The following is a 16,634-nucleotide window of genomic DNA, read 5'->3' as shown; positions in this document are numbered from 1 at the left end:
AAAATAGAATTGGAAATCAGGAGAAATCTGGGCTGGTGCTGGAAGAGAGAGGAAGGAGGGCAGGAACATTAGAGGACATGTTGGGACTGGAAGTGGGAGATTTGCAATAGGACAGGTTAGGGAGGAAATGTCAGTAGCATTTAGGTTTCACTGCAAACTTGGCGCTGAACCAAAGCACAGACATTTGTACAAATAGGAGAGTATTGTAATTACTCTAAAGATCTTAGATCTGGAACTGACCCATCTGTGGAGTCAGTATGATTTCACGACTTACAGGGTTTTTTTCCATTTTAAAACTTGAAAGTAATATGTAAAACATATTCTAAAGAGCCTTATGTTGGTATTATCAAGTTTGCAAAATGAGAAAGGGTTGGTGGTGTGTTTCTTATAATCGTGGTAGGACTTCCTTTGGAAGATATGTTATTTCATAGTATTTATTTACTTGACATTCTTTCCTATTAACAAGGTTATTGCTAGGATTTGCTACTTCATGAATGCTTAACTTTACAAATTTATTGTCTTCTAATGGACTTCATTATGGATGCCGTCTGTCTGGACTTCTGTAAGGCCGTACATCTCAGGTTTCGTTAGTGGGATAGACAATGGTAAAAAAGAGAGGTAAAAAGAGATTAGAGTTGTTATCTCAGTACTTAGGGGATGCTTATAAGAAGTTGGAAATGTTAAGTAAATCTCACATTACAGACATATATGATAGAAATCTTTGAATATCAATATTAGATTAGGGTGTGCTGGATATGTCTTGTAGTTCCTCCATTCAAAAAACAATTGGTTGCCATGTTTTCTTCAGTATACAGATTACATGATTGTACCATGAAATCTTTCATTTTACTTTCATTGTATGCAGATTTTGAAAAGTTAATAAATCATTATTCCCCATTTGCAAAAAAAAGACTCCTTTGATAGAAAAATCTTAAAACCATCCTTACAAACCAGAGTTTAAGTCCCTCTCTGAATATACTCTCTGCTACTTTACTGTAGAAATAACCTTTTTGATGACCATTGTGTCACTCTGCTTCAGCAAACTTCAGGCATTATTGACTAATGGCCCAGAGACATAGTGAAGTTGAGACCTCATTCCAAATGATTATTAGATAGGTTTTTCATTAGCTCAATCTGTAATTTCCCTTTCATTCCCAATCCTCATTCTTTTGTGAGACAAAAACCTCTACTCTTTCACTGTATCAAGTTTGCTAAAATTTCTTGATGGAGAAAAATCCTGTACCTGATGGAGAAAAATCGCATTCCACTGTTTGTTTTTTTTTCCATAATAGTTGTATTAAAGCATGGGGCAGTTTTGTTTTCTTGTTTTCTGTTAGAGACCATCTAGGCAGATTAAGGGATGTATTTTGACATTGTGTTACATGACTATGTACACACATGCACACACACTTGCGCTAAAATAGTAGCCAAGAAACCAGAGATACTATCTGGTCAAGTAAAAGCAAATATGATAAACTCTGAGTGGTGCTACGGTGGAGGAGTTGCTAGTGAGCTCAACAGTGTAGTAAGGTCAAAAGAAAACTGAGTCTTCATAACCTTACCAGTACAAAACATCACGCACATGTAAGCTACTGCAAATTTCCAAAATACAAAGTACAAAATTATTTTTCTGAAGTTACTGTTCATAATTGGGTTGATAAGCATGCTCTGGAAGCACCCAGCTGATATAGTAGACTTGAAAAATCACCAGAGAACTAAGGACTTCTCTGGAAAGTATAGAAAGTGAGTACAGAGAAGTATACATAGCCCGTGTTTATACATGCATCCATTGTCTAGGCAGAATAGATCATTGAACCTCAAACTAATTTAAGATCTGAAGCAGTCTACAGGAAGGCATTGCCATTTATTTTGTGTGAAGGCAGAAGATAAGAATTTGTTGTTGAAAATCAATGAATGTGATTTGACTTATAAATTTCATTTGTGTATTGCATTGCGCATCAGTTGATGGGATGACGTGTATCTTTGTGAAGAATTACTTATTTTGAAACAAAACAGTCTTCCCAGGATTGTAAACAAAGTGTATAGCGGAACAGATTTACTGTCCTGTCTGCACCCAATGATGTACAAAGTGCGGAGAATGTAAGAGTGCTGAAACTATTTTTGTGTGGTAAAAAGAAAATAGGAACATACACTCAGGGAGCAGAGATTAAATACGTAAAGTATCAGCACTTGAAAGGCATCCACAAGGAAAATTGACAGCAGTAGTCAATAGCCAGATAAACAATTGGCATTTAGCAGTTTGAGTGTAGTAACTCTAAGAACAAATGTCATACTATTGAAAAAGAAAATTGTTTTAAAAAGAGTGACCTTTTCAGTAGGCAGAATTTCCAATCTCTGCTCACACAGCCTGTGTGGGAACAATCTCATTCATGCATTGGACTGTTTACTGGTAAAGGGATGTCTACAGAGAGAATATAAAGGGCATCATAATGACACCTGTTTGTTCTGTTCAAGTTAATTCCAGTGAAAATTGCTTCCTCTTTGTGCCTTAGAAACATTCCTACATCTGAAATCCTCAGGGAAAATATTTTAAGTAATCCCCTTGTTTTTGTTAAATGCTTTCAATCCCACCTAAAGATCAGGTGCTAAATAGGGTGGAATTGTGTTGCAACTGCTATTTGACAAATGACAGCTAACATAACAGCTATGTTAGGTTAGAATAAAGGTTTATCTGTCATTCTAACAATTTGTTGTTAAGTGACTTCTGTGTGAGAAGTACCATCGTGCATTTAATAGTTGTCAAAGGGTTTCTCTGCTGAGTTTATTCAGTATCCTCTTAAGTAAGTGTTAATTTTTAGCATCCACAACGTCTTATGGTAAGGAATTTCACAGCTTTCGTTTGTGAAGAACAACAACTATTTGTTTTCATTCTGCATCTGCTGGCTTTATTAGATGCCTTCTCATTCATGTGTTGGAAAATACAGTGAATAATTGATTGCTATTCTCATTCTCTGTGCCACTCATGATGGTACAGGCCTGTCTTATTTCTTCATTTTCCTACAACCATCTCTTTTCCAAGCTGTAGAGTCCTAGCTTGCTTAAGTAATTTCTTCCACACAGTGCAACTGTAGACATGCATGATGTTGCTGGTTGTCAAAAGTAATCCTTATTATTACCCTTCGATGATGCTTTACCAGTTCTGTTATATTCCTTGTGAGGTGAGGTGCTAGAACAGCAGTCAGCATTCAGTATGCAGGCAACAGCATGGAATTGTGAAGTGATGTGGTGATTTCTGTGATTTCTCTATTGCTTTCACAGTGATTCCCAAAATGTTGGGTTTGACCATTATTTAAAACTGAGCTGAAGTTTTCATGGATATATCTAGTATAACCAAGATCTCTTTCATGAATGAAAACAGTCAGCTTGGAGGTCATCATTTTATGTATATGGTTAGGGTCATTTTTACCACCTGTGATTTACTTTGCATATATGTCCTTTGAATTTCATATGTTATTTAATGCTAAGATTCATGATGTTTTCTACTGTTCTTCACAACACCCTCATTTTCTACAGTCCAGTAATTTAGTATTCTATGAGCAAACTTTTTGTACCCCTCTTTTTTGAGATCGCCTGTTAAGTATAATGAGTAGAATGAATGAAGTCCACTTCTAAGTGGAATATTACGTATCTGTCACCTATAATTACCTTATAGTGACATTCTCAAAAATATACTTCATTTCTGCTTGTTGAGAAGGACCTATGGTTCTGAACGACTGTGGAAATTAATGTTTCTGATTAATGTTTCTTCATCTCCTTGGGTATGTGACAAAGCAGTGTAGCTGATATCCATGATATCCCAAAGGATGCGCCATTGATACCAGTGATGTCTAATACCACTTCTCCCTGTTGCATGTAACACATGGTGGTGAAGATGGGAGACATCATCTCCGTAGTGTCTCTCCCATGAAGAGATTTCAGTGCATATATTTGTGTGCCAAGAAGGAGATTCACATTGATCTAACATTTTAAAAAAATAAGGTTTACTCTAAGATCATTGTCATTTGATAGTGCATTAATCACATATTCAGAAAAGTCATGGACTGAGGTTTTCACATACTGTGTTTTGTTGTTTTCATTATAGTATTGAATTTTCCTAATGATTTTCAAATACAGGTTATAATAGTTACATAGATAACCATACTAATGCTTATTAAACTATTAAAAATACTGTATTAATTTCTGAATTTTATACCTGTAATGAACAGAACTAGCATGTATTCTAAGTTTTATTTTTGAATCATACAAATTTTTATTTTTTTTTTCTTTTAGGTATCGACAAATGCAGCTTGGCACAGAAAGCAAAGTAGCTGAACTTCTTCACCAAAGTAAGTTAAAGACATTTGAAAGTGAACATGTTCAACTCATGCAACAAGAAACAGCTAAGAATCTTTCACAGTGCCAAATGGAATGTGAGAAATACCAGAGGAAGCTGGAGGTATGTTATATAAAGAGACACTTTACAGGGCATTACATAGTTGTTTTCAATTAGAATGGAAAAGCTTGGGGAAAAAGTAGCAAAGAATATACATGGCTGAATTAGTATCTCCGTGAAATTCTGCTGAAGCAGAATCTAATGACACAGCTTATTAAGTTTGACCAGTTCAGTGGAAAACAAGACTTAGGGGAGAGGAAGAAGGCAAAATAATCTCTCATGGAGAGAGGTTAAAAACAACACCACATTCACGTGAAGTATATATATGCTTGTATTACAAAGCTGTTTATGTCAGTCTATGTGATTATTGTAGGGAAAGATGACAGTTAATACCAGAACAGTTATGGTGAATTCAGTATCATTATTAAAAACTAGGATTTGTAATAACGTTGTTACATCATAAAAATAATTTTTATTTTTACACAATTCTGTAACAAATTGTTACGACTAAAGAAGTCAAGGAGAGCATGGCATATACAGCGTTGAGAAGACCTAACATTTCTAATCCTATTGTGGTGGGTTGACCTTGGCCGTCTGCCTGACACCCACCCAGCTGCGCTCTCACTCTGCCTCCTCAAGAGGTCAGGGCGGTAAATAAGCTGAAAAAGTTAATGGGTTGATACAAAGATATGGAGATCACTTACCAATTACCATCATGGGCAAAACAAACTTGACCTGGGGAAAATTAATTTTGCTTATTACCAATTGAAATAGATTTGGATAGTGAAAAACAAAGACAAAAGCTAAAGCATCTTTCCCCACCCCTTTCTCTTCTGGGTTTATCTTCCCTCCTTCGTTTCTGACTCCTCTACCTTCCCCTCTCCAAGCAGTGCAGGGAGAGATGGGGAATGGGGTTTGGGGTCAGTCCATAACGGCTCCTCTCTGCTGCTCCTTCCTCCTCACACTTTTACCCTGCTCCAGTGTGGATCCTCCGTGGGCTGCAGCTTCCTTCAGGAGAAAATCTGCTCCTACATGGGCTCCCCACAGGTTGCAGTTCCTTTAGGACATGTCCATCTGCTCCAGCATGGGGTCCTCTATGGGCTGCAGTGTGGGTATCTGCTCTAGCATGATCTTTCATGGTCTGCAGGAAGACAACCTGCTTGACCATGGTTTTCTTCATGGGCTGCAAGGGAATCTCTGCTCTGGCACCTGGAGCACCTCGTCCGCTCCTCTTCTCACCTTGGTGTCTGCACCAAGGCTGTTTCTTACACTTTTTTTCCTCGCTCCTCACTGCCATGCAACACTTTTGCCCTTTCTTAAATATATTTTCCCCGAAACGCCACCATTTCAGCTGCAGAGCTGGGCCGTGCCCCGGCCTCTCCTCAGAGAGGCCGCCCTGCAGCCCCTATATTGCCAGCACCTGGGCACCCGCACCCCATGCATCTATTTACACAGGGTTGAATGACTTGGACCTTTTTACCTCTACAAGCTTAGAATTGATTGTCTTTCAAACATGTACTTTCACAAATGTATCATATACTGTTCACCTATTTTAGTATTGGAAAGGTGTCCAGTATTCAGCAGAGCAAACTTACTTTAAAACAAAATTTCCTCACCTGTGCAAAGTTAGTCCCAAAATCATATCACTGAGTCCAATTTGTGAGATTTAAATGAGATTAGCAGTATATGTTTAAAACAAACGACAGGATACAAACTGGACAGGGCAGAAAAAAACCCCTTTTTTCCAAGTGCTAGCCTTCATTTTTTGGAGGAAGGATGCTGTTCTTCAAGGCCCCGCATTTCTAATGCTGACCCTGCCTAGGGTGGTTATGAAAAGGAACTATGGAGTGAAAACAGAATTGGAGAGTTTTAGATAAAATACGATTTCTTGTTTTTTCTGTATTGGGACATTGAGATCCTGGCTGATGAGGTTAGTTGTGGTCATGAGCACTGGGAGTGCCAGTTCTGCTAGACTTTGAGGTTGCTAAACAGATTTTTAATTGCACAGACGTGTCTAAACTTTCAGAAGACAGTTAAATTTGAGCTGTATTTCCACGGGTTTTTTTGTGGATATTTATTTGATCTGAATAACATCTTGAATATTTGGCATTCAATTCTACTAAAACTTTTGGCACTTCCTCTTCTCTTTAGAGAGACGCTTTGAAACCAGTGCTCTTTCATTAAGAACTGTTCTTGCAGAATTTAAATATTTGATGTCTGAAGCTTTTAGTGTTGTTCCTTTTGACTGAATTCTTAATGTTTTAATTTCCTTTCCTATATATAGTATCAATGTACTCAGGTTACTTTCTTACCCTTCTTATAGGATATTAATTGTGTAGTCTCTAGTATCTTGTGGCTCAGCTACAGTTGCTTTGTGAACCAGCTTTTGTTTCTATTTGGATTTCAGCATACAGTAGTTTCTCTTTTTATGCTCGCTAAAACTAGGAAACAGATGGTTTATATGTTCTTCTGTGACACTAGACCAGTCTTTTTATATTTGAGTGGCTTGTTTCTCTAAGTGTTGTGCATTCTTCAGAGTTTCTGACAGTGATTCTGGTATTACTGCTGTATACAGTATGCGTATATTTCTGTATCTGAATATCTATATTCAATTGTCATCTTGAATGTTTGGGATTTTTATTTGGGAAGTTAGTATTAAATTTAGCTACAGTACTAATTTGTTATTACTTTACTTTTTTGATGGGGTTTCTTTCTGCGAAGCATGTTGATTTACTGCTTTACTTACCAAGGACTTTTTATTCCAGTTGTTTTTATAATATTTATGTTGTCAACGTTGTTTTGTATTTTCAAGCACTATATTAAGCTTTAGTTCTTACACAGACCTTCGTAACTTTTATCTTTGAATATGTGTTTTTTTGTTTAAGCTTACTGGATTAAGTATTTACATTAGTCCTGAATATTTATGGCACATTACCTTTCACTAATAAGTAAATAATAAGAATCTGGTATATCTTAAATACCAAACTTTGATATTCGTGCATTTACCATTCTGTAAAGGAACCTTCTTTTTTTAGATTGATAACTGAAATCTGAATCCAGCTAAAGCAACAAAATTAAATGCATTTACACTGTTTTGACTGTTGTGTATTAATTTTTGTAACTGGTGCCTTGCTTTTCCTAACTCTCCTTTGAAATTCTTGTGGCTTTTTCAGAGAGAGATTCTTAGAATTATGAAGGCCTTAGGAGCAAGATAATATAGTTGAAAAAAGGAACTGCTTTTTAAAGTATTTTAATTTTTCCTCTGCAAAAGCTACATCAAATATTTAGTATCATACTGTTAAGGATTTTACATGTACTATATTTTGTCTCTTTCATAAGTACCTGTAGCGCCAAATCCCTTATCTTTCCATTATTCATTCTCACAGGTGCTTACTAAGGAATTTTATAGTCTTCAGTCTTCTAGTGAAACACGCATTATTGAACTTCAAACACAGAATTCCGAGTTTCAAGCACGGCTAGATACTTACGAAAAACTTGAAAAAGAGCTTGATGAGATAATATTGCAGACAGCAGAAAGTAAGTTCTGCCACAAATTATATTGTATCCGTAGGTGTTTCTGGCATTCTGGCAAGATGTCTTGTTTCTCGTGGCACTTGGAAAGTGTTACAGTACCTGTCATTCTCCCTTCTTATGCCTGACAATTAAGATGCAGTAATTATTTTGGTAGAAGATCTTAGTGATGGGTTTCTAAAAGATTTTGTAAATATGTATCAAGTAAATGTGAACTTAGAAATATGGATATTAAAAATTATCTCAGTGTTTCTTTTTCCCTCATTTCTCTTTTCCTTATTCTAATTATCCATTGTAATAAGATACGGGGGTTTTAGGCTTATCCTATCTTTTAACTATATTTTGAATACCAGGAAGCCCTCTTTGTTGACAGACAATTATAGGTTTCATAATACAGTACAGTGATTAGTGTGAATTTTTAAATGAATTGAGGGGAGAAAAAGCTCTTCCTTGTGCTGAATTAATAATAATTAGACATTAAGTAGTTGCTTGTGACACATCAGTCTTGTTCCAAGTACTTAAGCCTGGATTAAATTCAGGCCTGATTACCCTTGAAAATTTTTGTCTCTGTTTGGCAAAAATAACAATATCTGTTCTCAAACACACCAAAATTTCTGTGAAACGTGTGTTGATTTGATTTGCTGCCTAAATGAATCCAAAAAGCAAGTAATTTCTGTTTTGAAACTAAAGCTCTAATCTTGAAGTCTTTTAGCCTGCGTGTAGAGAGTAGGACATTTTAAGATTTCAAACTAATTCATGTCTTTCTTGTCCTTTTCTCTTTCTTTGCTCTTCCAAAAAATAATTACAATTTATAAATAATGTTTTCCAGGTAGAAGATCATTGCATAATCTTTATATATAAACAGTAGTGTAGAGCAAAGTTTGTATTAGCGGGACGCAGTGATGTCTGGGTATCTTTAGTAATTAGACTGTATGTTAATTTTATACACTACAGCTTGTACTTGTTAGAATGGTATGGCTACCCAAAGATTCCAGTCTGACCGTAAGCACGCTTGCTATATACATGCCTATGTTTTAGTCGGTAACATGTTTTTTGAAGTGTATATATATATAAACTTGTCTAAGGAGTATTTATGTATTAATACAGAAGTTTTGGACCTTACCTTCATTTTTTCCAAGGAGAAGATGTTTTTTATTTACATTGACTTACATTTTCTTATGCATCTTGGGAGAGCAGTAAAATTTTTTACAGAACTCAATCATTCTTAACCTCTTCCTAAGTATGTATTTTAATTACAATTTTTATTCTATGCTACAGAATATGACTTAAAGAAATGAAAGTTTACAAATGGCCTGCTCTGTTAAAATATGACTTTATTTTCTGATTTTGTTGGAGAAAAAAGGGAGTTCAGTATTATTTCACTATACTTTCTATTTAATAACTAACATTGCTTTTTCTTACTATTATTACAGTGTATTTGAAAGTTAGGATTAATACTAATTAAGACTTGATTCCAGCACCAAGGTGAACTTCTGAGGAAAATCAGAAGAAATAAAAGCATTTATTTTTTAAAAACACTATAAAGTAGAACAGAGACGTACCTCCCCCTGTGTCTCAAATTATGTCCTGGTATTTACATGTCATAAATAGCTAAAGGTAGAAAAATAGTTAAAAGAAAGGAAGTAACATTACTTTTCAAATGTAATGCATTCTGGAAATACTCCAGTCTATCTTTCAGAGAATATAATTTAGGCTGAAGCATTTTGTGGAAGACAGAATTTTTGATGGACTTCCGTGAGAATAAGATTTTACTCATCAGTCCTGTAGTCACTTCTTTACATTTCAATACCATGTAATATTTTTTTCTTCTCCTAGAGTTATGAAGCCTCTGCTGTTTTACAATATTTGGGGCTGCTGGTGGAGGTTGGGTTCTCTGGACTTTTTAATAAACCGTGTATTTGCACATGTGAGGTAGCTTTTGTCATATAATCATAAAAGCTTTTTATTTTTTCCTTTGGAGAATGTGCATGTGGAAGAGATCACTGAATTGTGACTGTTATTCCCTCATCATTATGCCTCACTTTATTAACATTGAAATAACATGAAACAGCCTATTCATGAAAATAGCAAGAATTTATGTAGCCACTCCTTTCAGCATCTGAGTGGTTTCCACATGAATAACAATAGTAGACTCTCTTGGCAGTTGTCTGTTCTTTTCAGGGTAAAATCTTCACTTTGTGGTATTTTTGTTGTAGACTAGTAGTTTGATTTTGTTGCTTCCATTGGTTATTATCTTTTTAAAAAAACAGGTTGAACCTATCTGATACCTCACAATGGCACTTTTTTGCGAAGTAGTGTAAAAAACTATCGTTAGTAAGTGTCCCCTACTTGTAAAATATGTATTTTACACCACAAAGTCAGGTGAAGAGCCTGGAAAGACATAAAACAAGATAAGGGAAGCACACACTGATACAGAACATTACTTTGGCTTGATATCTACAACATTTCCAGGGTTGTTTTGTGTTTGTCTTCACGATCTGACATTTACATGGACACTACTGACAGATATAAATTTATAGGGCAGGATCTTACTGATGTTTTTCTGAGACATACAACACTGAATTTGTAACTAAAAAGAAAGGTTATGACAAATGCAGGTTAAATTATTTTTTCTGTTTTTCTGAACCAGGGGTATTTAAGGCACTGGGGAATTCCCCATCGTAACAAAGACAGCCTTGAAAATCTGAAGTTCTGGTGCCTTTGTACTGCCACATCAGTAAACTTTTTCTGTCACACTTACTGGAATTTCTGTATTGTTTTTTGTGTAACTAGGTATGTGACTTTTCACAAGTGCTCTACTAGAGGCTCTTCTCTTTCTAAATGGGTTTTAAGAATCCTTGTTTAAAATAGCATTAAAAGGGTATTAGACAAGTGATGAAAGAAGCCATTGCTTTATGCAAGTTATTGAGAGAACATATTTCTGATTTTGAGGCACTTGAACATTAGCAAAAATGAGTCATATAGGACTGTCACGTCACTTCCTAAATTTGTTTCTCCTGTTCCCAACTACTCAATTCATCAAAGCTGTTGTGTGGTGTCTGGGTTCACTTGTGCTACCTCCCTCTTTTGCACCCCTGCTGCTCCCCCTTTCTCTTTGTCTCTCTTTACCCCTCCACTCTATCCCTCTCTCTCTGCCCCTGCCTACCTCCCATTTTATCTTACAGGAGAGAGGAAACCTGAGTTACTCAAGCTGAAATATTAAAATCTGTACAGTTTTAATCTTGCTGCTATAGGGATTTCTTTTCAAAGCAATTCCAATGTGTTTTAAATCCTTAGAAATACGTTTTCAGAAATCAGACATCTTAATTATCTGAATATTTTGACTTTGCATAAGCATAAGTATTTAGCTTACTTTTATCTTTATGTATTTACATTATACAATCTCAATTTGCTTAGAATTTATTGATAAATTAGATTTGCTTTTTTTCAGATGAGGTAATTACCAATAAATATTTAGGACTGTACATAGATGTTCAACTTAGAATACTTAATTATACTATAGCATAATGTCTTATAAACAAAGTCTACTTGTAGAGGAAAACTACTTTTTATTTGGTTATCACAAATGACATTAAAGAGGCCAATGGGTAATATTAATTAAGTGGTCAACTATTTTATTTGTATATTCATGAAGAGTTTCAGTTAATATCTGAGGTTTCCAGATTGTAGTAAATGTGGTGTTAGGGGTATGCAAGTACGATAAGGTCATTGAGCCTTTGACAAACAGTGGCAAAAGTGGAAGCATCTCCACTTCTTTGAAGGTGTTTGTTTAAGCCCTGAGAGAAGCACCTCAGCACAGACAGTTGCTGTCTGATCAGGCATTCCTGGAAGCTGTGTTCAGCAGCAGTTTGCTGCCTCCAAACTACAAGCCTAGTTCAGGATGTGGGAACAGGAACATCGGTCTGAAGAGGTGGCAAAATATTTGGAGTCTCGTTCTAGGAGAGGGACTGGTATTGCAGCAGGGTGCAAGTTTTATACGTGGTAATGGGGAAGATTTAGGGAGTAATGGATCACTGACACAGTTTGCAACTTCCTGATACTACCGCTGAGGACAATATGCACAGCTATTTCCAGGTGTATTACCAAGCCAGTTAAGTTTAAGTCTTGGACTATATTATGAATACTAGAAGTGATAACAAGTTGAAAACTTTCAATCTAGGTTGTACAACAGGTCAGTGAAGTTATATTTCATAGACTACTTGTGCACTCCTATAATGAATTTAATGTTCAAGTAGTTGTATGTGTTGTGTTGGATTTATAATTAGAATTTTAAATTGTTTCATTTTTTTTGAGTTGAAGATTGATATATATTTAGCTAAAATAATTCTTATCGCAACATATTGATATTTGTAAAATATCAGAATTGGTTTACTGTCTATATGGCAAATTCAGAAGAGAGTCAGCAAATCACAGAATCTTGGATGTCGGAAGAGGCCCCTGGAGGTCATCTAGGCCAACCCTCTGGTCAAAGCAGGTCCAGCAGGTTGCTTAGAAAACTTTTCCAGTCAAGTTTTAAATGTCTCCAAAGATGGAGATTCCACCACCTCTCCAAGCAACCTGTTCCAATATCTGACCACCCTCACAATAAAAGCATTTCTCCTTTTATCCAGTCAGAAATTTCTGTGTTCCAACTTAAGTTCATTGCTTCTTATCCTAATCATTGTACACTTCTTAAAAGAGCCTGTCTCTTGTTTTCATTGTACCCTCCCACTTGATAGTTGGAGACATCAATAATATCTCTCTCTCAGCCTCTCCTTATGTGTCATATGGTCTACCTCCCTCATTGCCTTGGTGATTCTCTGCTGGATTCCCTCCAATATATCAATGCATTTTTTGCACTGGGGAGCCCAAAACTGAACATAGCACTCTGTATGTGGTCTCACAAGTACTGAATAGATGAGAAGGATCATTTTTCTTGACCAGCTGGCTGCACTCTTGCTAATATAGCCCAGGGTGCAGTTGGCCTTCTTTGCTACAAGTTGATTAGTGGTCAGCTTGTCCACCAGGATCCTCAGATCTTTTTCTGCAAGGCAGCTTTTTAGCCCATTGTCCCCCAGCCTGTACTAGTGCATGGGGTTATTCCATCCCAGATGCAGGGCTCTGCATTTGCTTTGCTTAACTTTGAGGGTCTTGTCAACCCATTTTTCAAGCCTGTTGAGGTCCTTCTGAATAGCAGCCCTTCACCCAGTCTACACTGCTGTCCTCCTACCCCAATCTGGTATCTGCCTCGACTTTGCTGGAGGTGCAAAATATCCCATCATCTGCATTGTTAGTAAAGATGTTGAATGGCATTAACTCCTAAGATATGGCAATAGTAAATTACTGTCAGTCAAACTTTGTATGACTAATTACCACTAATTGAACCCAGAGGTCCATCCAATTTTCCACATACGCACTGTCCGTTTATGCAGTCCATATCTTGCCAGTTTGGCTTTGAGGATACTATGAGAGACTGTGTCAAAGGCTTTATCTTGACACTAGTCAAGGTGTACAAATTAGAATCGTAGAATCATAGAGCCTTCATAGTTGGAAAGGACCTTTGAGATCGAGTCCAATCATACACACACACAAACCCCCTACAACCTGTGCCATTAGAGCATGCCCTGAAGTGCCACATCTAGACGTTTCTTAAACACCTCTAGGGATGGTGACTCAACCACCTCCCTGGGCAGGCCGTTCCAGTGCCTGACCACTCTTTCAGTAAAGTAATTCTTCCTAACATCTAATCTAAACCTCCCCTGTCGCAGCTTCAGACCATTTCCTCTGGTCCTGTCGTTATTCACCTGGGAGAAGAGGCCAACACCCACCTCTCTCCAACCTCCTTTCAGGTAGGTGTAGAGGGCAATGAGGTCTCCCCTCAGCCTCCTCTTCTCCAAGCTAAACATGCCCAGCTCCCTCAGCCTCTCCTCATATGACCTGGTCTCCAGACCCCTCACCAGCCTGGTAGCTCTCCTCTGGACAAGCTCCAGCACTTCAATGTCCCTCTGGTACAAGAGGGACATGTGCTGCTCCCTCTTATCAATACCACCAGTCACTTCACTTCAGAAGGCTATCACATTAGTCAACATGATTTGTTTTTACTAGCTGTTCCTAACCACGTTTTTGTCCATGCTCCCACAGTTCAAGTGCAACTCATAACAACTCCCGCTGATGGCCATGGCTTGAGCAGGAGCCGGGGGGGGGGAAAGGGGAGAGCACACCACCACAGGGTGCTTTGCTTCTTAACTTTCCCAGAGACTGATGTGAGGCTGACTGGTTTGTCATTCCCAGAATCTCCTTCTTGCCCTTGTCTGAAGATGGGTATGGCATTTCTTTTCCTCAGGTTGTCAGACATTTCTGATCACCACAGTCTTTCAAAAATGCTAGTGAACAGCCTCACAGTGACATCAGCTCCCTCAGCAACCTCAGATGTGTCCTTTCTTGTCTCATGGGCCCGTTCATGTCCAGTCAGCTTAAGTACTTCCTAATTTTATCTCCTCTACTTCCTCATGTATGCACAGAAAATTAATTCTTTAGAAAAAAAACAAAGCAACCTAACCATGTACTGCCGAATTAAACTTATACTATGAATATGTATTTTGTGACTATACCAATAATATGAATATTCGAGGACACCGAACTCTTTTCCTTTACTTTCATATTGCATAAGTTTTATGTTAGTTATAAAAGTTAAAAGTGAAAAGCCTGCCAGTGTTGCAAGAAATTAATATATGGCACTGTACTAATGCTAATTGTGAAAAAAATTGTTCCGCTGAAGTACAGAACATTATATGAACTGAAAATGTAGCTTCTAGAACAATGTTTGTGCGTGTGTATAATTATAAATAGAATTGCTTAAAAGTTTGTAAGTTCTTGCACTGTAATTGTGTTCTTCAGTAGTACCTTTCTGGAATATTTTTCAGTGGAAAATGAAGTTGAAGCTGAAAGGGTTCTCTTCTCATATGGGTATGGTGCGAATGTTCCTACAACAGCCAAAAGACGACTAAAGCAAAGGTAAAAAAGTGTCTCCTGAATTTACTTGTTCAAGATAAAGAAAATGAAGATGTGTACATTATGCTTGGTCTTAGAATCCAGCCAGTTTGACTAACATAAAGAATTTTTTTTTAAGACTTGGGTATACAGAAATAGAATGAAGACTAGGACCTGCTAATGTGGTTGATGCATCTAAATGAGCATATACATATTTTTCTGGGCCATTTTAGGATCTTTTTTCCTTGTCTTTCAGAAAGATGAATTTTAATTGTATAAAACTAAACAGCTGTAAAAACATTGTTTACATTTATATAACAGGAAATAAGTTTTTAATACCCTAAAAATGATTGTATGTAATTGTAACAAAAACACATCTGCCAGGAAATTAAGGCAGACAAGGTTTCAGAGCATCTCTATTTCATTTTTACAAATACAGCATCTGATTCCAGTTATATTTCTTCAGTTTGCTCTGATACCATTTGATCAATAGATAAAAATGCGTTGGTTGAATAACATATTTCTTGATCATAGTAATTTTTAAATAATAATTGCATGTTATGCAATGTCTTTAAGAAATAATAGTGACATTTGAATGGCTCATTGTGAGCGTAAAGGATACAACTCTCTGTGAAGTATAGGGAATGTGGATTTATTTATAATATTTTTAGACTGTGACCACAGCAAAACTTATTTTGCTGTTCTTCAAAATATGTATAGATAGTATAAAAAGAAAACATAACCTAAGATTGGAATCATGGAATAGTGGGGTGATTTAGGTTGTAGGGAACATCTGGAGGTCAGCAGGGTCCGATACCATGCTCAGAGCAAATCCAATTGTTCAAAAGCTTGTCCAGCTAAGTTTTGATTTTCTTTATGCATAGAGATTCCACATCCTTCACAATATCAGGTCAGAGTAATGTGATTATTTTTGTACAGAGTCCCATCTCCAGCCTGGCAGAGGAGACACCACAATTTAGAAGATGGTTCTCCCAGGATCAGACTCATTCCTTGCACTTTGAGTGTGCCTACAATTTGCTCAAATGCAAGAAGGTCAACTGCATCATTTGTGCCAGTGGTAGACTTTGACCTTGCTGTCTTCTACCAAAATGAGAAACTACACCATCATTGGTGGACACACAAAGAAGAGTACAAAGACAGGGCAAACATGTACCATAGCTTCACAGTGTACACTTCTGTCATTCGGGAGCTGGAAGTTCAGTTTTTATCATGTATAGCTGTTTTTTTTCTACAAGTATTAGTTTGTTTAGTTGTTTTTGTCCTCTTACTTCCCACCTTATCCATGATAAAGAATATTTAACATTGAAATTAAGGGATAAGAGAATTAAGGGCAATTCATGGTCTGTTCATGTTTGCACAAAGATTTATGGGCCACATACTATTTCTTCTGTCCTTTATATTTGTTTTTCAAGTGAGTGTTGTCAATACGATTGTCAATCAGATTAGACCTGTTGTGCACTGAGTTACATATTGCTGACAAAAATCATAAAGATTTTATGTAGTACTTAACTTTGGCATGGCTTAATTTGCTCTTTCATGTTTTGAAGACTCTTCAGATTGTAAGATTTCTTTTCATATTGGAAAAACCCAACTCTAACCATCCTATGGTTCTATGAAAATTCAAAAAGAAAAAAATAAAAAGAGGGGGGCAAAAAAACTCCATAACCCTATTGTATGTCTGTTTTAAGAGACTGTTGAG

At 36.7% G+C, this 16,634-nt stretch overlaps 1 protein-coding gene across 7 annotated transcripts in view; it reads left to right on the top strand.

The window, feature by feature from the left end:
- The window catches only part of PIBF1 (progesterone immunomodulatory binding factor 1), a 127,711-nt gene that overhangs the window by 69,807 nt on the left and 41,270 nt on the right, over positions 1-16,634 (top strand). For all 7 annotated transcript variants that reach the window (XM_074564314.1, XM_074564284.1, XM_074564323.1 and 4 more), the window contains 3 exons: positions 4,291-4,456; positions 7,780-7,930; positions 14,848-14,938. In XM_074564314.1, coding sequence (XP_074420415.1) covers positions 4,291-4,456; positions 7,780-7,930; positions 14,848-14,938 — 408 coding nt within the window. The remainder of the gene's footprint in view (positions 1-4,290; positions 4,457-7,779; positions 7,931-14,847; positions 14,939-16,634) is intronic.

This window comes from Larus michahellis, chromosome 1 (assembly GCF_964199755.1).
Source record: "Larus michahellis chromosome 1, bLarMic1.1, whole genome shotgun sequence".
In the NCBI taxonomy this organism is placed as follows: domain Eukaryota; kingdom Metazoa; phylum Chordata; class Aves; order Charadriiformes; family Laridae; genus Larus; species Larus michahellis.
The sequence above is the reverse complement of the archived record's forward strand: the minus strand, read 5'-3'. Positions and strand labels throughout refer to the sequence as shown.